At 40.7% G+C, this 25681-nt stretch overlaps 1 protein-coding gene across 1 annotated transcript; it reads left to right on the top strand.

Annotated features, from left to right (window-relative positions):
- Window positions 1-3609: 3609 nt before the first annotated feature.
- STEEP1 (STING1 ER exit protein 1) lies at window positions 3610-23458 on the top strand. The gene is made up of 7 exons (XM_037016883.2): window positions 3610-3836; window positions 6511-6628; window positions 15696-15737; window positions 17303-17441; window positions 17972-18061; window positions 18639-18731; window positions 21236-23458. Exons 1-7 carry the CDS (start codon window positions 3713-3715, stop codon window positions 21296-21298), a joined length of 669 nt encoding a protein of 222 aa, XP_036872778.1. The 5' UTR covers window positions 3610-3712; the 3' UTR covers window positions 21299-23458.
- Window positions 23459-25681: the final 2223 nt, after the last annotated feature.

Here is a 25681-nt window from a genome sequence, read left to right as displayed (position 1 = left end):
GACCCAGGAATTCCACTTCTAGGAATTTACCCTAAGGATGCAGCACTCCAGTTTGAAAAAGACAGATGCACCCCTGTGTTCATCGCAGCACTATTTACAATAGCCAAGAAATGGAAGCAACCTAAGTGTCCATCAGTAGATGAATGGATAAAGAAGATGTGGTATATATACACAATGGAATATTATTCAGCCATAAGAAGAAAACAAATCCTACCATTTGCAACAACATGGATGGAGCTACAGGGTATTGTGCTCAGTGAAATAAGCCAAGTGGAGAAAGACAAATACCAAATGATTTCACTCATCTGTGGAGTATAAGAACAAAAGAAAAACTGAAGGAACAAAACAGCAGCAGAATCACAGAACCCAAGAATGGACTAACAGTTACCAAAGGGAAAGAGACTGGGGAGAATGGGAGGGTAGGAAGGGATAAGGGTGGGGAAGAAGAAAGGGGGTATTATGATTAGCATGTATAATGTGGGGGGTGGGGGAGAGGGGATGGCTTTGTAACACAGAGAAGACAAGTAGTGATTCTACAACATCTTACTATGCTGATGGACAGTGACTGTAATGGGGTTTGTGGGGGGGACTTGGGGTAGGGGAGAGCCTAGTAAACATAATGTTCTTCAAAAAAATAAAATAAAATAAAATATAAATAAATAAAAAGGCATTTCCTGACCCCCATAATCTCAGAATACAAGTCAAGAGAATCACTAATAGGAAACAGTTGTCACAGCGTGTGTTCTTGGCAGTTGGTAGCATTCTGTCCATCCTTAGCCCATAGCACAGAAGGCGAGAAAGGAAGGGTGATGCGGGGAAGGGAAGGGAGCAAGAGAGTGAGAGAGAGAGAAGAGAGAAATAGTGAAGCTTAAAGAAATGGGAACTGGGGCCATGAACAAAGGCTTTCACTACCTGAACTGCTGAATCAAGGGAAATAAAGGCATGGCCTGGTAGGCTGAAAAATGTACCCTCTCCCCAAGATGTCCACATCCTCATCTCTGTACCTGTGAATGCCTTAACTTTTATGGTAAAAGGGATTTTGCAAATGTGGTTAAATTAAGAACCTTGAGATGGGGAGTTTATCCAGGACTAAACAGGTAGGTCTAATATAATCACATGGGTCCTTACAAGAGGGAAGGGGTAGTCCAGATTCAGACAGAAGGCCATGTGACAATGGAAGCAGAGATTGGAATGATGCAGCCATCAGTCAAGGAGCCAAGGGATGCTGACAGCCTCTAGAAGCACCCCCACTCTCTTATTTTTGAGCTCAGGGCAGAGACTGAAAATTCTCTGAATGAGAAGAACCACCTTCAACCAGTCTTACTGAACACTGAAAGGGGGGCTTTGAAATTAGCTTTTGCGATAGACTTGATAATGTTACTTAATGAATTTAACCAAAAATTATAAGGCAAAACAGTGCTTAAATGTGAAACTTACACTGCAGTATAGTTATTTTGATGACAACTAACATTGTTCGAATCACAAGTAATATCAAGTTAATTTAATCACTTCCTGGGCTGCCAAAAGTTAAAACAAAAATCAAGATTTGCATTCCCACACAAATTTTCAGTGGATATTTTTCTCAGCTCAAATTACAGTCTCAGTGGTATTTTTTCAGACCTTGATGCAAAGCACAAAGGAAATTTCTATACTTCAGAATCAATTTAACTGTGTATAAAGAGCTTCCACCTAAACTTCAATTGGTGTGATTATTCTGCAATGTAATGACATTCTAAAAGGCAAATATCAAGAGAACAATCTAATAGAATTCTATAAATATCTTCAAAGAGATGAATATGCTCAATTAAAATCAGAGGCTTGTGGATTGATATCAGTATTTGGCAGTACTTATCTGTGTTAAAAACTATTTTAAAACATGAAATACATAAAAGTGTCATTACAGATAAGCATCAACAGATGAATATTTGCAACTTATTTTTTATTATTTAAAACATTTATTAACAAGTACTTTCGATTTGTTTACACTTTTGAAAAAATCAAGTTGTACACTTTTATTACAAATTAAAAATAAGGTTCTTAAAATCTCAATTTGACCATATATGAGACAATTTAACAACCTTTAAAAGTGTTGAGATTGCAACTGATTTTGATGATAGAGAATACTCATTTTAAACTCTATTTAAGTGAAATATTACCCCCTCCCCATGACAATTGTGGAAATTTGTTTTTCTCTCTTGTTATTTACGTACCTACATAATGTTCTCGATTTTGCCTCTTGGCCCTCAAAGCCTAAAATAGTTTCTCTCTAACCCTTTATAGAAAAAAACCCACTCCTGCACTAGATTAAGCCACATGGAGATGAGGCTATTTATAACGGACCACTGTACAACCAGTATATAGCACAGTGCCTGATACACAGCAAAAGATCAATAAATACTGAATAACATAGAATCATAGGGATGACATTAGACTAAGATTTAAAGAGCAAACACTGATTCTTTGACTTGAACTGATATTTCTTTTATACTTTATTTAACACACATTCATTTAAGGGCTTGCAGATAACCTTAAATTCCTATTGGTTAACATCTTGTGTATCTTGAACACACTACACATCTTCCAGCCAACCTGTCAATTTTTTAGTCACAAGCTCCTGCTATCTTCAGGAAGTTCTCTGTTAAAAATCCACTATTTAAAAAAAAAAAACACTGCAAAAAGAAATCCACTCTTTTGGTGTCATCACTTGGATTATTGAAGTTATCTAATGTAAACTGTCTCAATGTCCTTATACTGGAGTGTTCCAGGCTCTTGCCCTGCACAAGAAGCATTCTGGGAGAGTTTCTGGGCTGGGAAAAGAAGAATGGAACAATGAAATCATGTAATATGTGGCTGTTGATGCCTGGCTTCTTTCACTTAGCATAATGTTTTCAAGGTTCATCCACATTTTAGTGTGAATCAGTAAAAACTAGTAATGAATCAGTAAAAAGGAACTTTATTCTTTTATGGCTAAATCATGTTCTGTTGTAGGGTTATACACACTTTGTTTATTCATTCTTCAGTCAATGGACATTTGGGTTGTTTCTACTTTTTGGATACAATGCAAAATGGTAAAACTGCTTTGGGAAACACTGTTGGCATTTCCTCAAATAGTTAAATGTGATTTCATTCATATGAAATGTCCAGGAGGACAGCAGATTAGTGGTTGCCAGAGCTGAGAAAGAGGTGGAGAGTGACTGCTAACCATATGGGATTTCTTTTTGGGGTGATAACAATGTTCTGGAATTAGTGGTGATGGTTGCACAACTTTATAAATATACTAAAAAACTACTGAATTATGTACTTTAAAAAGGTGAATTTGATGTTATGTGAATTATATCTTATCTTAAAAAAATGCCTCTATTTCATTAGGTACTCATCCTAATGAATTACTACCATTAAAATCAAAATCAAATTTAGAGGCACATCTAAAATGTGTATTATGCATATGTGTAAATCCTTTGTTATACTTGGTTTTATATATGTGTATGTATGCACTCAGTAAAGCACTCCCTGTAACTTAGGCCAAAGCAGAGTCTGGGCGGTTCTGGGCGGCCCCTGTGCATCTTAGCTCAATAGAACCGTCCGCAGCCCATGTGACAGCTGTTGACACGTGACCAGCATTGCACTTGTTGGAAAGCTTAGCTCTTTTCTGACCTTGTTCCGGTGCTGTTCTGGCTTTCCGCGTTCCGCTTTCGGGCTGCTCATCTGAATTATGCCGAAGGTAGTTTCCCGGTCAGTAGTCTGCTCCGACACCCGGGACCGGGAGGAATATGACGACGGCGAGAAGCCCCTGCACGTCTACTACTGTTTATGCGGCCAGATGGTCCTGGTGCTGGGTGAGTGGTCAGGGACTGGGCGGTGTCTACGAGTAGCGAAACTTAGGGTTCTCGAGGATGAATTTCCCTTGTCTGTGGTCTGGGAGCCGCGTCTCTTTGAAGACTGGTGGATTTTGCCTCCAAAATCCTTCCTGCACATCCCGGCCCTATCCAGCAGCTTTTCAGTTTTCTGTTTAACTTAGTAACTCTCTATTCAGACCTCCCTCTGTCAGAAAAAATAACGGTTATCTCCCTCTCTGTCCGCTTCGCATCTGGAAACGTTGTTACCTTTGCTGCTGGTTATAAGGATGCAGCAATAGTCCTTACCTTAAATGAAAATAAAACTCTTCCTTGATCCTACATTCTCCTCTAGCTGTAATTCCATTTCTTTGCTGCTTGTATAGCAAAACTTATTAAAAAGAGTTGCCTATATTGGCAGTGTCTGCGTCCTCACTTCCCACTCCCTCTTGACCTCACTTCTTGCAGGCGGTCCTTCCCTCCTCACCATATTTAGATATCACAAATACCTAAACCATATCTGGCAAGGTTAATAACTGAACATGTTACCAGTTCCAGTGGTCAGCCATCAGTGCTCATTTTAGTTCCCATTTCAGTGGCATTTGACAGAGATGCTCACTCCATCCTTCTTGAAACACTTCTTCATTTATTTGCAAGATTCCCCATACTGATTTTCCTCCTATCTTAATTTTCTCCTTCACATTGTCTGGCTCCTTTTCCTGTCTCCGAATTTTAGGCATTGCAAGGTCCTGGGAGTAAGTCCTCCCACCTACTCTCAATCAGCACTCACTCCTAAATGATCTCAACCATTCCCAAGCTTTAAATACCTTCTATATGCTGATGACTCCCAAATGTTCATCTCTAACCTGCACCTCTCCTCATACATACTTCAGCTGCTTATTGCATGTCTCTACTTGGATGTCTAATTGGCCTCTTAGAGATAACATGATCATGTTCAGACTGACTTCATGATCTCTTACTCCCACCATTCCCCTCAGTCTTCCCTATTGCAGTCAGTGGTACCACTCTTCACCCAGTATCTCAGAATCATTCTTCACTTCTATCTATGTCTTACATCCTTCCAATTTATCAACAGATTCTGCAGGTGCTTCTTTGAAAATCTATCCAGAATCTGACTCCTCCTTACCACCTCCATGTCTCTGGATGCCACAATAGTCTCTTGCTCTCCGCTCTTTGTCCCCAGTGGTCTGTTTTCCACACAGCAGCCAGAGTCCTGTTCCAAACTGGTGTTATCCTGTAATGCTGAGAATAAAACCAAAGTCCATACCAAAACCCTGCATGATCAGAGCCCCAGCTACCTCTCAGACTTCATGTACTAACACTCTCCTGTTTGTTCACTGCACTCCACAGCCGTGGTGGCCTTCTTTATTTTTTTCCCATCATGTCAAAATGTTCCTGTCTTTGGGGCCTTTGGGGTTTGTATTTCTTCTGCCTCGAACACTCTTCCCTCAGGGCTTCCTAATTTCACTCAGGTCTCTACTGAAATGTCACCTCCTTAGAAAACTCTTTTTCTGGTTACCTTATCTAAATAGCACCTTGTCACTCTGGCCTCTTAACCTGCTTGATTTTTCTTGGTATCATTTATCACTATCTGAGGTCACTTCATCCTCCTATATCCTGCCATATTTTTAAAATTAGCACCTATCATTATCCAAGATCATGTTTTATAATTAAACATTTTTTGCCTCCTCCTCTAGAATGTGAACTTCATCAGAGAAGGGAATTTGTCTGCTTTGTTGTTTGCTGGATCCCCAATGCAATGTTTGACCTGTGCCTGGTGCATAGAGGGCACTCACATATTTGCTGAATAAATGAATTCTCTTTTTATCACCTAGAGTTGGGTCTGAATTCTTGTTCTCCTTCTTATTAAACGGCAAATCTCTTACCATTTCTAACCCTCAGTTCCCTTATCTTTAAACTAGGAATATGAAATGTCTACTCTAGCAGGTTGTGAAGGGTAATTAGCCTACATGCAAACTACCTGGTGTGTCTACCTCCCTTCCTACCTCCTCTATACATCTCAAATCACTCTGATCACTTGGCTTCCCTGTGATCCTTCAGGGTACCTACTTTGCATTATATCAATTTTCTGTCTGCATTATAACTGCACCTAATCTAATTCCTGTACGTTTTCATTGTTTTTGAGTTAAAACCCTCTAACCAGGATGAGTTATTTGCATACCGTATATAGTATACCACTTACCCTCCCTCTCCTTTTCTAATCACTTACCTACTTTTCCCAATGCCTTCCTCATAGGCATTCCAGGATGCCTGATTGTCTCTTCTGATTCTAATGCATTATAACACAAACCAAGTATACCATGACTATCTATGGAAGTACTCATAGAAAACTTTAATTGCAGTGCTAGGAAGGACTTTTGAGATAATATAATCCATTCATCTTTCAAATAAGGAAAAAAAAACTGACAAGAGGAAGTGATTTGCCAAAGATCACAAGGGTAGTAACAGAGTTGGGACTAAAATCCAGGTCTCCTGACACCGAGTCACTTTTAGTTGGAGAATTCAGTAATAGGCTTCAATGAGCCCAATCATTATAGTGAAAAATGACGGTGCTAAAGGTCCCACTGAAAACTTGTGATTGCCTCTGGGTACTTTTCTATGGTTCTGATGACCATATCTTTCTCCATTTCTTCAGACTGTCAGTTAGAGAAATTGCCCATGAGGCCCCGGGATCGGTCCCGTGTGATTGATGCTGCCAAACATGCCCACAAGTTTTGTAACACAGAAGATGAGGAGACCATGTACCTTCGGAGGTAAGAGGTTGATGTTCTCTGTCTAGGATTTTTTTATTGTGTTGGGATCTCATTATGAGGAATATAAATACCTCATCTAGTGTCAAACAGGTCATGCATTTGGGCCCAATACTTTGACAATTGTGGTAGTTCTTTGTTCTCCATTTTTAGCTTTCCCTAACTTGTATATTCCTAGAAATTAGGGTAGGAAAGAAAACCAAGGTCAATTGATCCAAATACCTAGTTCATGTAAATCACTTCTTTATAATCATACCACTTAAACATCTTGTCTCATTTACATTAAAGTCTCAGTATCTTAAGAGGAACTTTTTGAGAGCAAGAACCCTGCCTTATACTTCTGGAACTCTTGGGACACCTTGCCTGATTCTTGTCGTATAGTCAGGAATAGATACATTTTTGTAAACTTGACAGAATTCCATTTGTCATTGGTATTTGAAGATTAGCTCATTGGGAGATGTGGAGCCCCCTTTATTTGATAATCCTGTGTTTTGAAATCTCAGGCTTATGAGATTCCCTGACTTCAGGATTCTAATAGTCACTTTTAGGTTCAATCTCTCCCTTCAGGCTGAGGTTTGACTTAAAGTCCCAGTAGGAACCAGATGTAGTACACAGAACCAAAAATATTGCTGGTGCCCCAGTCCAGTGATGTTAGTGAATTAGAGCACATTTGATGTAAATAAGGAGAGTGGCAGAATGTCAAAGATGGTGGAGAGCACTTTGGAATTACATGCCAAGCAACACCACTTTGTGACTTTGGGCAAGTCATCTAACCTTTCAGGGCCCCAGTTTCTTCATCTCTCAACTGGAAAAATAATGCCCATGCATTGTCACAGAGCACCTGGAAGTCCCCTGCAGTACCAGAAGGACGATAACTAGTTATAATGACTTGGAAAACACTTTAGCAATATTGAATATAGGTAAACATGCACATAATTTGGGCCTCAGCAGTTCTGCTCTTCATATGCACCCTTACAAACCCTGGCTATGTTAGAACCATCTGGAGTTCTTTAAAAAAAGTTCTAATGCCTCAGTTGTATCCTCAGAGATTAAGTATTTTTAATTTAGATACAATTCATATACCATAAAACTCACCATTTTAAAGTGTATAATTCAGTTATTTTAGTATATTCACAAGATTGTGCAACTATCACTATCTAATTCCAGAACATTTTCATCATCCCCCCTAAAACAAACCTTGTACCTCCTAACAGTCATTCCCCATTTCCTTCTCCCCTATCACAAGGAAACCACAAATTTACTTTCTGTCTCTATGGATTCGCCTAGTCAAGATATTTCATTAAAATGGAGCCATAAATAGGTAGCTTTTTGTGTCTGGTATCATTCATTTCAGGCTCATCCATGTTGAAGACTGATTCAGTACTTCATTCCTTTTGATGGCTGAGTAGTACTCCATTGTATGTATACAGCACACTTTGTTTATCCATTCATAAGTTGATGGACAGTTGGGCTCTTCCCATTTTTTTTTTACCACTATGGATAATGCTGCTGTAAACATTGTGTACGTGTGTTTGTGTGAACATGTTTTCACTTCTCATGAGGGTATACTTATGAATTGCTGGGTCATGTAGTAACTGCTTAACTTTTTGAGAACTGGTAGAGTGTTTCCAAAATTAGTTGTAGAATTCTATATTCTCACCAGTAATGTACGGGATTCCAGTTTTTCCACATCCTTGCCAATGACTATTATTGTACTTTCAGTTATAGCTATCTAGTGTGTATGAAGTTAGTGCAGTTTTTATTTTTATTTATTTATTTTTATTTTGGTATCATTAATCTACAATTACATGAGGAACATTATGTTTACTAGACGGCCCCCTTCACCAAGTCCGCCCCACATACCCCATTAGTCACTGTCCATCAGTGTAGTAAGATGCTGTAAAATCACTACTTGTCTTCTCTGTGTTGCACAGCCCTCCCTGTGCGCCCCCCAGCATTATACATGTTAATTGTAAGGCCCCCTTTCTTCTTTGCCCCCTTTCTCCCTCCCTTCCCACCCATCTTCCCCCATCCCTTTCCCTTTGGTAACTGTTAGTCCGTTCTTGGGTTCTGTGAGTCTGCTGCTGTTTTGTTCCTTCAGTTTTTCCTTTGTTCTTATACTCCACATATGAGTGAAATCATTTGGTACTTGTCTTTCTCCACCTGGCTTATTTCACTGAGCATAATACCCTCTAGCTCCATCCATGTTGTTGCAAATGGTAGGATTTGTTTTCTTCTTATGGCTGAATAATATTCCATTGTATATATGTACCACATCTTCTTTATCCATTCATCTGCTGATGGACACTTAGGTTGCTTCCATTTCTTGGCTACTGTAAATAGTGCAGCGATAAACATAGGGATGCATCTGTCTTTTTCAAACTGGAGTGCTGCATCCTTAGGGTAAATTCCTAGAAGTGGAATTCCTGGGTCAAATGCTATGTCTATTTTGAGCTTTTTGAGGAACCTCCATATTGCTTTCCACAATGGTTGAACTAATTTACATTCCCACCAGCAGTGTAGGAGGGTTCCCCTTTCTCCGCAACTTCGCCAAAATTTGTTGCTGTTTGTCTTTTGGATGGTGGCGATCCTTACTGGTGTGAGGTGATATCTCATTGTGGTTCTAATTTGCATTTCTCTGATGACTAGTGATGTGAAGCATCTTTTCTTGTGTCTGTTGGCCATCTGAATTTCTTCTTTGGAGAAGTGTCTGTTCAGCTCCTCTGCCCATTTTTTAATTGGATTATTTGCTTTTTGTTTGTTGAGGTGCGTGAGCTCTTTATATATTTTGGATGTCAACCCTTTATAGGATCTGTCATTTATGAATATATTCTCCCATACTGTAGGATGCCTTTTTGTTCTATTGATGGTGTCCTTTGCTGTACAGAAGCTTTTCAGCTTGATATAGTCCCACTTGTTCATTTTTACTTTTGTTTCTCTTGCCCGGGGAGATATGTTCATGAAGAAATCACTCGTGTTTATGTCCAAGAGATTTTTTGCCTATGTTTCTTTCTAAGAGTTTTATGGTTTCATGGCTTATATTCAGGTCTTTGATCCATTTCGAGTTTAATTTTGTGTATGGGGTTAGACAGTGATCCAGTTTCATTCTCCTACATGTAGCTGTGCAGTTTTGCCAACACCAGCTGTTGAAGAGGCTGTCATTTCCCCATTGTATGTCCATGGCTCCTTTATCGTATATTAATTGACCATATATGTTTGGGTTAATGTCTGGAGACCCTATTCTGTTCCACTGGTCTGTGGCTCTGTTCTTGTGCCAGTACCAAACTGTCTTGATTACTGTGGTTTTGTACTAGAGCTTGAAGTTAGGGAGCGAGATCCCCACCACTTTATTCTTCCTTCTAAGGATTGCTTTGGCTATCCGAGGTCTTTGGTGGTTCCATATGAATTTTAGAACTATTTGTTCCAGGTCGTTGAAGAATGCTATTGGTAATTTGATAGGGATTGCATTGAATATGTAGATTGCTTTAGGCAGGATGCCATTTTGACAATATTAATTCTTCCTAGCCAAGAGCATGGGATGAGTTTCCATTTGTTAGTGTCCTCTTTAATTTCTCTTAAAAAGTGTCTTGTAGTTTTTGGGGTATAGGTCTTTTATTTCATTGGGTAAGTTTATTCCTAGGTATTTTATTCTTTTTGATGCAACTGTGAATGGAATTGTTTTCCTGATTTCTCTTTCAGCTAGTTCATTGTTAGTGTATAGGAAAGCCTCAGATTTCTGTGTATTAATTTTGTATCCTGCAACTTCGCTGTATTCCGATATTAGTTCTAGTAGTTTTGGAGTGGAGTCTTTAGGGTTTTTTTATGTAGACTATCATGTCATCTGCATATATTGACAGTTTGACTTCTTCTTTACCAATCTGGATTCCTTGTATTTCTTTGTTTTGTTTAATTGCCGTGGCTAGGACCTCCAGTACTATGTTGAATAGAAGTGGGGAGAGTGGGCATCCCTGTCTTGTTCCCGATCTCAGAGGAAAATCTTTCAGCTTCTCGCTGTTCAGTATGATGTTGGCTGTGGGTTTATCAATATGGCCTTTATCATGTTGAGGTACTTGCCCTCTATACCCATTTTATTGAGAGTTTTTATCATGAATGGATGTTGAATTTTGTCAAATGCTTTTTCAGCATCTATGAAGATGATCATGTGATTTTTGTCCTTTTTATTGATGTGGTGGATGATGTTGATGGATTTTCGAATGTTGTACCATCCTTGCATCCCTGGGATGAATCCCACTTGGTCGTGGTGTATGATCCTTTTGATATATTTTTGAATTCGGTTTGCTAATATTTTGTTGAGTATTTTTGCATCTATGTTCATCAGGGATATTGGTCTGTAAGTTTCTTTTTCGGTGGGGTCTTTGCCCGGTTTTGGTATTAGGGTGATGCTGGCTTCATAGAATGAGTCTGGAAGTATTCCTTCCTCTTCTATTTTTTGGAAAACTTTAAGGAGAATGAGCATTATGTCTTTTCTGTATGTCTGTTAAAATTCTGTGGTAAATCCATCTGGCCCGGGAGTTTTGCTCTTGGGTAGTTTTTTGATTACTCCTTCAATTTCATTGCTGGTAATTGATCTGTTTAGATTTTCTGTTTATTCCTTGGTTGGTCTTGGAAGGTTGTATTTTTCTAGGAAGTTGTCCATTTCTTCTAGGTTTTCCAGCTTGTTAGCATATAGATTCTCATAGTATTCTCTAATGATTCTTTGTATTTCTGTGGGATCCGTCATGGTTTTTCCTTACTCGTTTCTAATTCTGTTGATGTGTGTAGATTCTCTTGTTCTCTTATTAAGTCTAGCTAGGGGCTTATCTATTTTGTTTATTTTCTATGGTTTTATTTTTCTCAATTTTATTTATTTCTTGTCTGATCTTTATTATGTCCCTCCTTCTGCTGACTTAGGCCTCATTTGTTCTTCTTTTTCCAATTTCAATAATTGTGACTTTAGACTATTCATTTGGGATTGTTCTTTCTTCTTTAAATAGGCCTGGATTGCTACATACTTTCCTCTTAGAACTGCTTTCGCTGCATCCCCCAGAAGTTGGGGCTTTGTACTGTTGCTGTCATTTGTCTCCATATGTTGCTTGATCTCTATTTTAATTTGGTCATTGATCCATTGATTATTTAGGAGCACGTTGTTAAGCCTCCATGTGTTTGTGAGCCTTTTTGCTTTCTTTGTACAATTTATTTCTAGTTTTATACCTTCGTGGTCTGAGAGGTTGGTTGGTAGAATTTCAGTCTTTCTGAATTTACTGAGGCTCTTTTTGTGGCCTAGTATGTGGTCTATTCTGGAAAATGTTCCATGTGCACTTGAGAAGAATGTGTATCCTGCCGCTTTTGGGTATAGAGTTCTGTAGATATCTATTAGGTCCATCTGTTCTAGTGTGTTGTTCAGTGCCTCTGTGTCCTTATTTATTCTGTCTGGTGGATCTGTCCTTTGGAGTGAGTGGTGTGTTGAAGTCTCCTAAAATGAATGCATTGAATTCTATTTCCTCCTTTAATTGTGTTAGTATTTGTTTCACATATGTTGGTGCTCCTGTATTGGGTGCATATATATTTATAATGGTTATATCGTCTTGTTCGACTGCCCCCTTTATCATTATGTAATGTCCTTTATCTCTTGTTATTTTCTTTGTTTTGAAGTGTATTTTGTCTGATACTTGTACTGCAACACCTGCTTTTTTCTCCCTATTGTTTGCATGAAATATCTTTTTCCATCCCTTGACTTTTAGTCTGTGTATATCTTTGGATTTGAGGTGAGTCTCTTGTAAGCAGCATATAGATGGGTCTTGCTTTTTTATCCATTCTATTATTCTGTGTCTTTTTTGATTGGTGCGTTCAGTCTGTTTACATTTAGGGTGATTATTGAAAGATATGTACTTATTGCCATTGCAGGCCTTAGATTCGTGGTTACCAAAGGTTCAAGGGGAGCTTCTTTACTATCTAACCATCTAACTTAACTTGCTTATTAAGCTATTGTAAATGCAGTCTGATGATTCTTTATTTGTCTCCCTTCTTATTCCTCCTCCTCCATTCTTTATATGTTAGGTGTTTTATTCTGTAGTCTTTTGTGTTTCTTTTGACTACTTTTGTGAGTAGTTGATTTTATTTTTTGCCTTTAGTTAGTGTTTGGTTGGTCTGCTTTCTTTGTTGTGATTTGATTTTCTCTGTTGACGTCTATTTAGCCTTAGGAGTGCTTCCATCTTGAGCAGTCCCTTTAAAATATCCTGTGGAGGTGGTTTTTGGGAGGCAAATTTCCTCAGCTTTTGCTTGTCTGGGAATTGTTTAATCCCTCCCTCATATTTAAATGATAATTGTGCTGGATACAGTATTCTTGGTTCGAGGCCCTTCTGTTTCATTGCATTAAATATATCATGCCATTCTGTTCTGGCCCTTAAGGTTTCTGTTGAGAAGTCTGATGATAGCCTGATGGATTTTCCTTTGTAGGTGACCTTTTTTCTCTCTCTGGCTGCCTTTAAAACTCTGTCCTTGTCCCTGATCTTTGCCATTTTAATTATGTGTCTTGGTGTTAAGTTCCTTGGGTCCCTTGTGTTGGGAGTTCTGTGGGCTTCCTTGGTCTGAGAGACCATTTCCTCCCCCAGGTTGGGGAAGTTTTCAGCAATTATTTCTTCAAAGACACTTTCTATCCCTTCTTCTCTCTCTTATTCTTTTGGTACCCCTATAATGCGAATATTGTTCCGTTTGGATTGGTCACACAGTTCTCAGTATTCTTTCATTCCTGGAGATCCTTTTATCTCTCTCTGCCTCAGCTTCTCTGTGTTCCTGTTGTCTGATTTCTATTCCATTAATGGCCTCTTGCACCTCATCCAGTCTACTCTTAAGTCCTTCCAGAGATTGTTTTATTTCTGTATTCTCCCTCCTAACTTGATCCCTTAGCTCTTCCATATTTCTCTGCATGTCCATCAGCATGGTTATGATCTTTATTTTGAATTCTTTTTCAGGAAGATTGGTTAAATGTATCTCCCCAGGCTCCCTCTCAATGGTTGTCTCGGTGATTCTGGACTGGATCAGATTTTTCTGCCTTTTCATGGCTATAGAGGTAGTTGTGGGCAGTTGGCGCGTGTGTTAGCTGGGAGAACAAAGTCCCTTCCTGCTTGTTGGTTGCCTTGTCCTCCTTGGAGCAGCTTCCGATTTTATTTCCTGAGCCCCCGCAGGCGTGGCCACTGTTGGGGCAGCCCAGAGCCCCATGGGGAGGGACCGGCGTGCTGGGTGTCCTCTCCTGTGATAGCAGTGACCCTTGGAGCCCTGTCCAGGCTTCCTCTGTCTGTGCGCACTGGCAGGGCCTCTGACTCTGTCCTGGGTGTCTGCAGAGGAGGCTCTGGGCGGTTGTTCTCAGGCTGCTCCCCTGCTATTGTGGGGCCAGAGTGGGAATGGATGGGAGGCTGTTTATTGCCGTGAGGGGCTTCAGAGCTGTGCTGCCTCCTAGGGGGCTGGAGCGCCTGAATTTCCCCGGGATTCCCAGCTGCTGGGCTGAGTGTGCCAGGATGCTTCCGTCCAGCTATGAGGCCCCTGTCTCTTTAAGGCTTTCAAAAAGCACTCGCTTTTCTTTTGTCCCAGGGGCGCTGGCTGCGGGGACCCGCTCACAGATTTTACTGTTCTGTTTCCCTAGTATCCAGCACACCACCCAATGTGTGTCTGTGCTCCCGGTGCGGATGACTAGGGTTGGTTGTTTAGCAGTCCTGGGCTTCCACTCCCTCCCCACTCCAACTCCTCTCCTTCCGCCGGGGAGCTGGGGTGGGGGGAGCGCTCGGGTCCTGCTGCACCGGGTCTTGTATCTTACCCCCTTTGTGAGGTGCTGAGTTCTCACAGATGTAGATGTAGCCTGACCGTTGTACTGTATCCTCTGTCCTCTCTTTTAGGAATACTTGTATTTGTTGTATTTTCAAAAATATATGTGGTTTTGGGAGGAGATTTCCACTGCCCTATTCACGCAGCCATCTTGGCTCCTCCTTCCACATGTACATTTTTTAACTGATGAACATTTTTAAGTAAACAAAGAGGTGGAAAACACTGTGAGGTATGCTACATTTGTCTAAAAAGGCAAAGAGAAAGAAAAGTTTGTTTATAAGCCAATAAGGATTCTTTGTTTGTATCATTGACTATTTCTAGGAGGAATAGAAGAAACTAGAAACAGTAGTTGCCTCTGGGTGGGTGGAGGATGAGTGAAAAGGGTATTGATTTTCTATTTTATACTCTATTTGTGCCATGTGCACGTATTGCCCATCAAAAAGTTGAAACAAACCAGGAGAGAGGAAGTGAGGAGACCAGTTGGGAAGCTGTAACAATAGTCCAGGAAGAGATACAGGTGGCCTGGGCTAAGGTGGTAGAGAAAAGTAGGTCCAAGATCTTTTTTTGGAGGTACAATCCTTAGGATTGGCTGATAAGGCAAGTATGGGAGATGAGGGAAAGAGAAGAATCATGGATGAGTCCCAGTTTCTGTTAAACAACTGGCTGGGTGGAAAAGTTTTATCTCCTAGTTGGTTGTCTAAGGCAGTGCTGTGTGTGCTCTTGAGCTTGATGGCCTGGGCTTGAATTCAACCTATTATACTTCCTAACTCTATGACCTTGGGCAATAGTGTCCACTATTGATGAAGATGAAGATAGGCACATCATATAGTTGCTTTGTGCTTGGAAACCCTTGTCTGTAAAATGGGAATGGTAATGGACCCTGCCTCACAGGATTGTTGTAAGGATTAAATGGTTAATACATGGATGCTTTTGAACAGCTCCCGGCCCCTAATAAAAGCCACACACATGGTTGCCCCTATTATTATTGTTGTTGTGACTGTGACTGCACCGTGACTACAACTGCTGTTGCTCTTTGTGCTCCTCCATCAGGAAGGTGCCTGACCCCTATCAGGAATGCGGTAAATGCTTGTGGAAGGAAAGAAGCTTTAAAATTACATGTTTCAGTAACTAGTTGATCTATGAAATGAATACTTTTGAAAGGCCCATTTTACATTTAAAGAAATGAGATAGGTTGGTAAGTTATGAGATTTCTGTATATCTTTTTATTTTTAAACTTCCATTTTCTCTGCAGGCCTGAAGGCATTGAACGACAATACAGGAAGAAGTGTGCAAAGTAAGTATTAACAGTGGGGATTCCTCTGAGCATAAGCCGGTCAAGGCAGTTATGTGCTAGGACAAGAATTATTTGTACACAGTTGTCTGTTAGATATTTCTCCTCATCACCTCAACTGCCTTTAAACTTCAGTTGTACAAATGCCAGCATGCTCCTTGAAGAGACTAGCCAAAGTTGGCCACAAAAATTGTGGGGTTTTTAATACAGTATAATTTTTTAAATTAAGATGTAATTTATATATAATGAAATTTGCTCCTCTGAAGTGTATAATTTGATGAGTTTTGACAAAAACACACAGTCATGTAATACCACCAGCCACGATGACACAGACCCTTTCCAGTACCCCATGTGCCCTTTGCCTCAGTCCCCTTCCTCACCCCTCTCCGTGGCAGTCACTGATCCATCTTCTGTCACTATAGTTTTTGCCTTTTCTAAACTACTATGTAAATTCTACAGTATGTGTTTTACTACATACAATATGTATCTTTTATGTCTGTTTTCTTTCACTCAGTATAGCGCTTGTGGGATTCATCCAGGTTGTTTTTTGTTTTATATATATATCACTAGTTTATTCCTCTTTTTTATTTCTGAGTAGTATTCCACAGCACCAGTTTGTTTAACCTGTTTCTGGGTTGCAGGACATTTGAGTTATTAATAGTTTTGGCTATTATAAACAAAGCTGCTGTGAACATTCTAGTATAAATATTGGTGGGAATATGTTTTCTCTTGGAGTGGGGTTGCTGGGTCATAATGATAAGTGTAACATAGTGTAATTTAATCCAGACCTATTTATAAAGCCTATTATAGGACCTTAGAGAGTATTATTTAAAACAATATATATATATATGTTTCCAGTTTTAGCTTGTCAATACTGAGAATATTAAACTATAGTAAGTTTGATCTTGTTGATGTAACTACAGGTACATCTTGGCTCTCAGAAGACTCAGACTGGGGGAATTAAAGCAGGGAAATGGCTAGGAAGGCATTTTAGTTCACAGCCACACTGGAGTCATGAAATTAGTTCTATCATATCTTATGGGTCTGCCTCATTTTGCTGAAAAAACATAGTAAAAATGACCAACCAAAGGAAGTATGGTGATTACTACAGGGATTAGTTTGCTGACCACTGCAGTGGAGCCTTTACACTCCTCCTTGACATTGCTGAAACAAAACAAAACTAGAGAAAACCCTCAAACTAGTTTACCATTTCTGGGAAAATGTCAGCAGCTTGAACTGGAAAACAATCAGTAGCAGGAGCCAGCATTTCCTAAATTTGTCTAAGGATAAGGGGCATTTGGGAAGCTGAGGAAAATGAGATTCCCAGACCTCATTCCCTAGATTTGTTGCATCAGGATCTTACTGGGGAGGGACCTAAGAAAGTGATCAGCAATTTTAATGAGCACCCTCAGTGGTTCTTTTCAAGTAGCTTTGGGAAACATTGGAAGAGTTAATCATCAGTTTATGCCACAAACAAAAATATTCCCCGAATCTGAGCACACTTTGCAAATCACTGTTTTGGGAATTTGGATTCTGAGGCTTCCCAGAGATTCTTCTGTTCTTTGCAGGTGTGGACTGCCACTCTTCTACCAGTCCCAGCCGAAGAATGCTCCTGTGACCTTCATTGTGGATGGAGCAGTAGTCAAGTTTGGCCAGGGTTTTGGGAAAACGAATATATATACTCAGAAACAAGAGCCTCCTAAGAAGGTAATTATCATTGAAGGAAACAGACTGGTTAATATAGCTACAGACCTAGCCTTACATTTTTAAATAAGATTATAGTGCAGAAAACTGCCCTTTATGGGTGCATTCTTTATTAAGAGAATGCCATTTTTGTGTGTAAGCAGATGTTACAGAATTATGACATATATTATGTGTTCTCTTTTGTTGCTATAGCTGCCCTATAAGTAAAGTTGGAAATTGGATGGCTTTTATTCACATTTGCTTCCTTTGAAATTTCTTCTTTTTCCAGTGTGGAAAATTTAAAATGGAATGAATCAGGCTAATTCTTAAGTATACTTTAAAAACTCTTGATGGCAAATGTTAGGAGAACATAATGCAAATGAAAACATGGGGACTTTTAGATAAGCCAGCCTGTCTCAAAGGGGTGGGTGTCTGTCTCCACCAATCCATGCCCCAGTACCCAGGCATGTGCTATTCTCCATGTATGCATGTGCACACACAGCTCACAGAGCCACTTGTTTTGAACTAGACTGATTACCTTCTTGCGACTCCAGGTGATGATGACCAAACGGACTAAAGACATGGGCAAATTCAGCTCTGTCACTGTGTCCACCATCGATGAAGAGGAAGAGGAGATTGAGGCTGTAAGTGCTTCTGCTCTCAAAGGAATTGGATTGGGCAAGGGGTGGGGAGGAAGAAAGGGGACTCTAAACTAGTACTTCTGGATAGCAGAATAATTAGAAACTTGGCTTGTAGACTTTGCTCTGCTAGCAAGAAACTCTATGACACTGGGCTAGTTCCTGTGTCCCTGGACCTCAGGGATATCTAAAATGAGAAACAGGGATTTGGAGTAGATCAGTAATTTTTTTCATACTGTTTTTTGAGAGGGCTTGGGGGCAAATCCCTCATCCCTTCCAGTTTAAAAACTAGTGGACTCAACGATTTCAGGTCTCTTCCAGTCTAGCTCTGATGGTTTGTGAATCTCTCTGTAGCAATAGCAGCAATTACCATTGTGGTGCTTGGGTATAATGATGTTTACAGAGAGATGTTATTTGTTATTTTCGGTTGAAATCTCAACTCTCCTGGGTTATCAAAAAGCCAGTAAGTTGAAAGGGAACAGAGTCCTGCCACTTTAGGAATACTTTCCTAATTTGAGTAGTGTGACTTGCTGCCTAAGGTCTCTGTTGTTACTTGTCGGTGAGCGTTGCTTTTGTTCCTCAGAGGGAAGTTGCTGACTCATATGCACAGAATGCCAAAGTGATTGAAAAACAGCTCGAGCGGAAAGGCATGAGCAAAAGGCGGCTTCAGGAGCTGGTGAGTGGCTTGGGGTGTCAAGGTTACTGGGCTTGCCATTGGACCTCTGGGTCTGAAAGACCTTCTGGCAATCAAAGAAGTCCCTCAGGAGGTCTGTCGAGTTACTGGTGTAGTGGGCTGCCAACTCTCTAACCCTGGGCTGTGACTGCTGAGATAGTCTGTTTTGGAGTAGTGAACACAGGGTCCAGGTCCTAAATTATACTGCTTGTTGGCTAGCCCTATCTGGAAGGGCATTTTCTTCTCCCTCTTGTGGTCCGAGGTCAGGAGTGAAAGAAGGGTTTCATGCACACTCTCCCAGAGTGTGATTGCATATGATAGTGCTACTCTGGTGGTACCAGGACTGTGGCTGGTCATTGCCTCTTAAAGCACTAGTACCACCACCAGCTTCAGCTTTATTCATGAGCTCATCGTAGAGTGTGCATGTCTGTATATGATGGTGCCTGCATTTTTTGTTTTTTTGATAATTATTTACTTAGGATATTTCTTTAAAATCAGACATCACTATGAACTAGTGGTTACCAAAGGGAAGGGGTGTGGGAGGGTGGGTGGGGAGGGAGGGAGAAGGGGATTGAGGGGTATTATGTTTAGTACACATGGTGTGGGGGATCATGGGGGGAACAGTGTATTACAGAGAAGGGACATAGTGGATCTCTGGTAGCTTGCTGCACTGATGGACAGTAACTGCATTGGGGTATGGGTGGGGACTTGATAATATGGGTAAATGTAGTAACCACATTGTTTTTTCATGTGAAACCTTTATAAGAGTGTATATCAATCATACCTTAATAAAAATTTTTTAAAAAAATCAGACATCACTGCATTGGTGCCTCATCAAAAGATGTACCAGTCTGTTCTAACAACTGTAGGGGACTTTTTGGTGATAGGTGGTGGGTCTTGGGAGCTGCTTTACCTTGCAAGTGTGGTTTAGAGTAGTGCTTATCAAATCATCTAAGGTGAAAAGAAGGCCCAGTGCTCTCTTCTTTTGTTAAATTTCCAATTTGTCAAGAACAGATACGTAATTTAGAAAATGTAGTAAAAATTAATTTTCCTCAAGTCTTACTATTTTATTATTACTCTGTTAAATTGCTATGAAAGTTTCTAAATGGTTACTCTCAAATTTCTTTTTTTTTTGCTTTGCACTTTTTTTTTGGTATCATTAATCTACAATTACATGAGCAACATTATGGTTACTAGACTCCCCGATCATCAAGTCCCCCCCACATACCCCATTACAGTCACTCTCCATCAGCATAGTAAGATGCTATAGAATCACTACTTGTCTTCTCTGTGTTGTACAGCTTTCCCCATGCCCCGCTCACTACATTATGTGTGCTAATCATAATGCCCCCTTGCCCCCTTGTCCCTCCCTTCCCACCCATCCTCCCCAGTCCCTTTCCCTTTGGTAACTGTTAGTCCATTTTTGGGTTCTGTGCGTCTGTTGCTGTTTTGTTCCTTCAGTTTTTTTCTTTGTTCTTGTGCTCCACATGAGTGAAATCATTTGATACTTGTCTTTCTCTGCCTGGCTTATTTCACTGAGCATAATACCCTCTAGCTCCATCCATGTTGTTGCAAATGGTAGGATTTGTTTTCTTCTTATGGCTAAATAATATTCCATTGTGTATATATACCACATCTTCTTTATCCATTCAACTACTGATGGACGCTTAGGTCGCTTCCATTTCTTGGCTATTGTAAATAGTGCTGCGATAAACATGCTGCGATAAACATAGGGGTGCATATCTTTTTCAACCTGGGCTGCTGCATTCTTAAGGTAAATTCGTAAGAATTCCTGGGTCAAATGGTATTTCTATTTTTAGTTTTCTGAGGAATCTCCATACTGCTTTCCACAATGGTGGAACTACTTTACATTCCCACCAGCAGTGTAGGAGGATTTCCCTTTCTCCACATCCTTGCCAACATTTGTTGTTGTCTTTTGAATGGTGGCCATCCTAACTGGTGTGAGGTGATATCTCACTGTGGTTTTAATTTGCATTTCTCTGATGATTAGTGATGTGGAGCATCTTTTCATGTGCCTGTTGGCCATCTGAATTTCTTCTTTGGAGAATTGTCTGTTCTTACTCTCAGTTTTTATATGTATTTTGCATGGACGAGTAAGGATCACACAACTTTAAGTAGCACTATTTTAGAACAGTGTTTTCCTTCTTGTTCTGCGAAGCATAGGATTTTGGTATGCTACAGTATTGATTCCCTTGGCCCTTTGGGGATCCTGGAGCTGTGGGATCCCTGTACTGATTGCCTTTGACCACAGTCTTGTGTAGTTATTCCTTTTTATCACACAGATGCTGTCATTTTCTATGTATGCCATAAATAACATTTGGAAGATTGGAAAGCAGATGCTAGAGATTCATAACAATTTTAGAACCACTATTCTAAGTTTGTACACTAAATGAGCATGAAGGCACACTGTTTGGGCAGTTAGAATAAGGAAGGAAAATAAGAATTTCATGTTATATATCAGAATATACACTTTTCTTCTTCTCCAGGCTGAACTGGAAGCCAAGAAAGCGAAAATGAAGGGGACCTTGATTGACAATCAGTTCAAATGATCAGGACCTTTCTTTGAACCCATACTGGAGAGAAACATTTAGATCAAGAGGAAAAAGAACTTTTTTTTTATGACTATGTGGACTGGTTCCTGCCTTTATGCCTGGCAACAGAAGTATTTACTTTGCTTCCCTTTGATTCTCCTACATTTGGTGAGGTCTTTGAGTCCATCTCACCTGCTTTTTAGAAATGGATTTTTCTAAATCTTTCTTTGTATAGGTCTCTACTATTTTTTATTGTCCATTTGATGTAAACTTCAGCTGTGTAGGGACTATAAATAGATCAGAGCTCTGGTATTTCTAGTTTCTAAAGCAGCTGTTCTTATAACTTCAAAGGTAACAGAAATATTAAAGATAAAAAAATGATGTGTCATAAAAAAAGCTTCATGAATTATATTTAAAGGTATATCAAGTCAGATCTTTTTAAGTGATTGTCCCTATTCTTAGGCCAGTGGGTATTGGCTATGGTTTCAGTCTCTACTGTCAGAGAAAAATCCATAAAAAGCCAGAATCTGCATAAAGCTTCCTTTACTTTAAGTGTTAAAGCTGTAGGTGAGCCACCCGTTATCAGGCTTTGTACTTAAAAAAGGGAAAGCCAGATTGGGGTGAATGGGAGGACAGCTCAGATTTGAATGAAAATGGGGTCTGGTGTGGGTACATGGGAAAGGGACATAGAATAAGAAATGATACTTAGATAAACAAAAGTATCTGTTGAGTATTTTTTATTTCACATTTGCTCTTTGTGGAGGAATGTTTGTATGTATAAATACTTAATGTCATGCTGTTTAATTGATAACGTTATGTAGTATTTGTATCCATGTTTTTATCTGTTCATCTGTATTACAAGGTGTTGGGGCAGGAGTGTTGAAACCTCCTTGTATTACCTACAATGGGTTTTACTTAGTAGGTGCCCAAGGCATGTATGAGGTACTGTTGAGAAATAGTGGGACATTTTTCTTTGCTTTTTTTCTGATTTCCTGATTTGGATGGCAAAGTAGGTTAGAGTGGGGTAGATGTGAACTAGCAAGAACTGGGAGAAAGTGGGTGGGGTGTCTTGGGAAAGCTGGGGGTGGAGCTGTGTTGCCATCTGCCCAATTATTGGGCATCCAATGTGGTCTTTGCAAGCCAAATCTTCCTCTCCACTTCATTTCCTACCTTCATTCTGAGAGATAATTAGGCCTCACCTAGAAAAGCAACCATAATGGCCTCAGAATTCTTTGACCTCAACTCCAAACAATGACCTTTACTCTCATTCACTCCCCTGTAGCCACAAACTCCCATGACCACAGCCTGGATGTCATCTCTACCACCTCTGAAAGCCACTATTCTGTTCTCTCACTGTGATCTTCTGACATTGCTCCTCTCATATTCTTCACTGCCACTAAACCTGTCTTGTTTTGTTTTTATATTTGAAGGCTGATTATGTTATTAGTAGTAATCATTAGAAGCAATAATGGTAATAATGGTAATAATGATAATACTAGCTACTTTTTGTGAAGTACTTACTCTGTGTCAGGTACCATGGAAAGCACCATATAAGTATTATGTTAATTTCAACGAAACTGATAATCCTATGTGATGGGATTAACTACTACCATTCTCCTTTTGTAAGCAAATTCTCTGAGGCTCCAAGAGTTTAAATTTCCCAAGAGCCCATGGCCTGTGTGATACAATGAATTATAAAAAATACATATTTGGTCATTCTTATGGCCAAATGTGTATTTCTCAGGCATATGTGGTCTTCCTCCAGTTTGTGAAAACACTGCAATGTTAAAAGTGAAACAGGTGTTTTATCATGTTAATGAGAGACTTTTGGACTTCCACCCAAGGATGGGGGCTGGACGTTGAATCACCCAATGACCAATAATTTCATCAATCATGACTATGCAATGAAGCCCTCACAAGAACCTTGGACAAGAGCTTGCTCATTCTCTCTGCATTCTGCTCTGCCTGCTCTACTTGGTTGGATATGGATCCTGCTTCTTGGTCAGAGAAGAGCTTCGATGCTTGGTGAACCAGAACGCCTCCACATGCCACCAAGCCAGCCCCGAAGCTCCACAAGGATAGAAGCTCCTTAATTTGTGACCTTTCCCTATGTCTCTGTTCATCTGGCTGCTAACTTGTGTCCTTTATGGTATCCCTTATTAAACTGGTAAACCTAAATGTTTTCCTGAGTTCTGTGAGTGGCTCTAACAAATTAATCAAACCTAAGGGGGTGGTCGTGGGAACCCTCCAATTGTAACCCACAATTCAGAAGCACAGGTTAACTGCCTGGGGCTTGCGATCATCATCTGGAGTGGGGGGCGGTGGAGGTCAGTCTTGTAGGATGGAGCCCTTAACCTGGAAATCTGGTGCTGTCTCTGGGCAGATAACATCAGAATTAAGTTGAATTCAGCACCGTGCTGCTGTTTGAGAATTGCTTGGTGTAAATATGTGTGGGAAGCCCCCCTTCCACATATCTACATACATTAGAATCAGATCTGGGTACCCGAATGAAGTTACACCACTATTGCTGTTATGTATAATATTGTTAATGTTATACATATATGTAGGGAAGAAATACACCATCTCATGTGGTACCAGAGATATTACAGCTAGTAAGTGATAAAGCCAGAAATCTGACTGTCGACCTGTGCTGAACTGCTTCTCCTATGGGATTTTAAAAAATGCTTTATTGAGAAGAGACCTCAATTTCATTTTAAGAAACCAAGTAAAGTGCAATGTGAAGACACTTGCATAGAGGACTCCCTGTGAGACAGGGACCATGGGCTTAGACAGAGTAGGGTGAGGGCCTCAGGAAAAAGCAAGGCAGGATATTTACAGCGAAAGCAATGTAACAATGTAAAGTCCCTATCAAAACTCTGTGCTCAGCATTATGCAAAGTTAAGGTCACACTAATTCTCTAGGGTAAAGATACTAGACTAGGAATATAGACATCTTCAGTGAGATCAGTTAAAGGTCAAAAGGCCAGGAGCAACTTGGCCTGGAATGTTTGAGTGTTCCGCAAGGGTATCTCAGCATAACCCATGACTTCACTGTAAACAGCTCTAGCAAACAGAAAACAACCCAGTCCACCTTGAGGGCAGGGCAGGTGGTACAAGCCCACACCCTAAGCCCTTAGTTCCCCCAAATCTTCTATTGCCTATAAATCCCCTAGACAACGCACCACGCCGTCGGGCTCTCTTGTCCCCTCCTGGCATTAGCCAGGATCTCTGACCTCTCACTGTATCTCAATAAAAGCCTCAGCCCTGGCTCTCCTACCTTGACTGTTTGCTAAGTTCATTCTTCAACTCCACAAACAAGAACCCCAGCATCATCTTTGGGGACTCGTCCAGGATAACTTTGGAGGTGAATATCGGCATCCGAGCCTGTCTTTTTCTTTCCCTGTCCTTATAGAAGGAAGCCGTCTATGGCACACAACATTGGGTGCTCGTCAGCCACTTAAATGGGACTAGCCTGGCTGCCGATCTCAAAGTCTCAAGCGACAGGTACCCCTGCGTCTCCCTCAGTGGATCCCCCGTCTCCCTTGGGAGCCGGGAATGTCACCTGAGTGGAGGCCAGGATTCCCTTTCAGAGGCATCTCCTTGGATGCGAGGGACTGAGGAAAGCCCTGGGCACCGTGAGAGTCTAGGCTGAGGCTGTACTTCAGCAGCTTCTCAAAGATCCGCGTGTCTGGAATCAGGCCCCGACAGCCCGACTGGGTATCCATGAGTGTCTCTCTGTCTCTGTCCCTGACTTCCAGCCTGCTTCTTGAGGCCGCCCTGGCCTCCCTTGTGAGGTAGGGGGCGTTCCTAAATCCTAACTTGATCAATTTCACGGAATCTGATGCTCACCACCACAAGATAGGAGATCCACGCTTCGCTCTTATTCCTGACTAAATGCTGTACTCTATCTCATAAAATGTGTCCGTGCACCCGTTAGCCACTGAAAAGACGATTAGCATTGGTTACCAGTCTTCATTCTCAGGTGAAAGGTTTCCCGGTGTCTGCCGCTCCTTGATTCCCCCACCTCCAGATGGACGGGAATGTCGGGGAGTGACTGAGCCGATTTCCTACTTTCCTACTTTCCTATCCTAATCTGCGGACTCTTGAGGGCAGACCGGACTAGTAGACAGTGGTCCTGGATCTCAGCTCGGGCCAATTCATTTGATGGCACTGAGTGAACCTCCGCCTAGGCTGCTGCCTATGTGAGAATTGCAGATGACCCCTGATCTCTTGTTTCACAAATCAGATTTCGGACAGTGGGTAACTAGCAGGCTGATTCCCTGGCAGTGGCAGAAACCGCCCCCTCCCCTCCATAAATGTCTGTGGCAGCCTCTGAATTTTATCTTTGGCCTTGGAAAAAGTTCCCCTGCTCCTCATTCAAACTAGCCGTCTTAGGCCTGCC

This window comes from Manis javanica, chromosome X (genome assembly GCF_040802235.1).
Source record: "Manis javanica isolate MJ-LG chromosome X, MJ_LKY, whole genome shotgun sequence".
NCBI lineage: Eukaryota > Metazoa > Chordata > Mammalia > Pholidota > Manidae > Manis > Manis javanica.
This window is presented reverse-complemented; position numbering and strand designations above follow the sequence as displayed.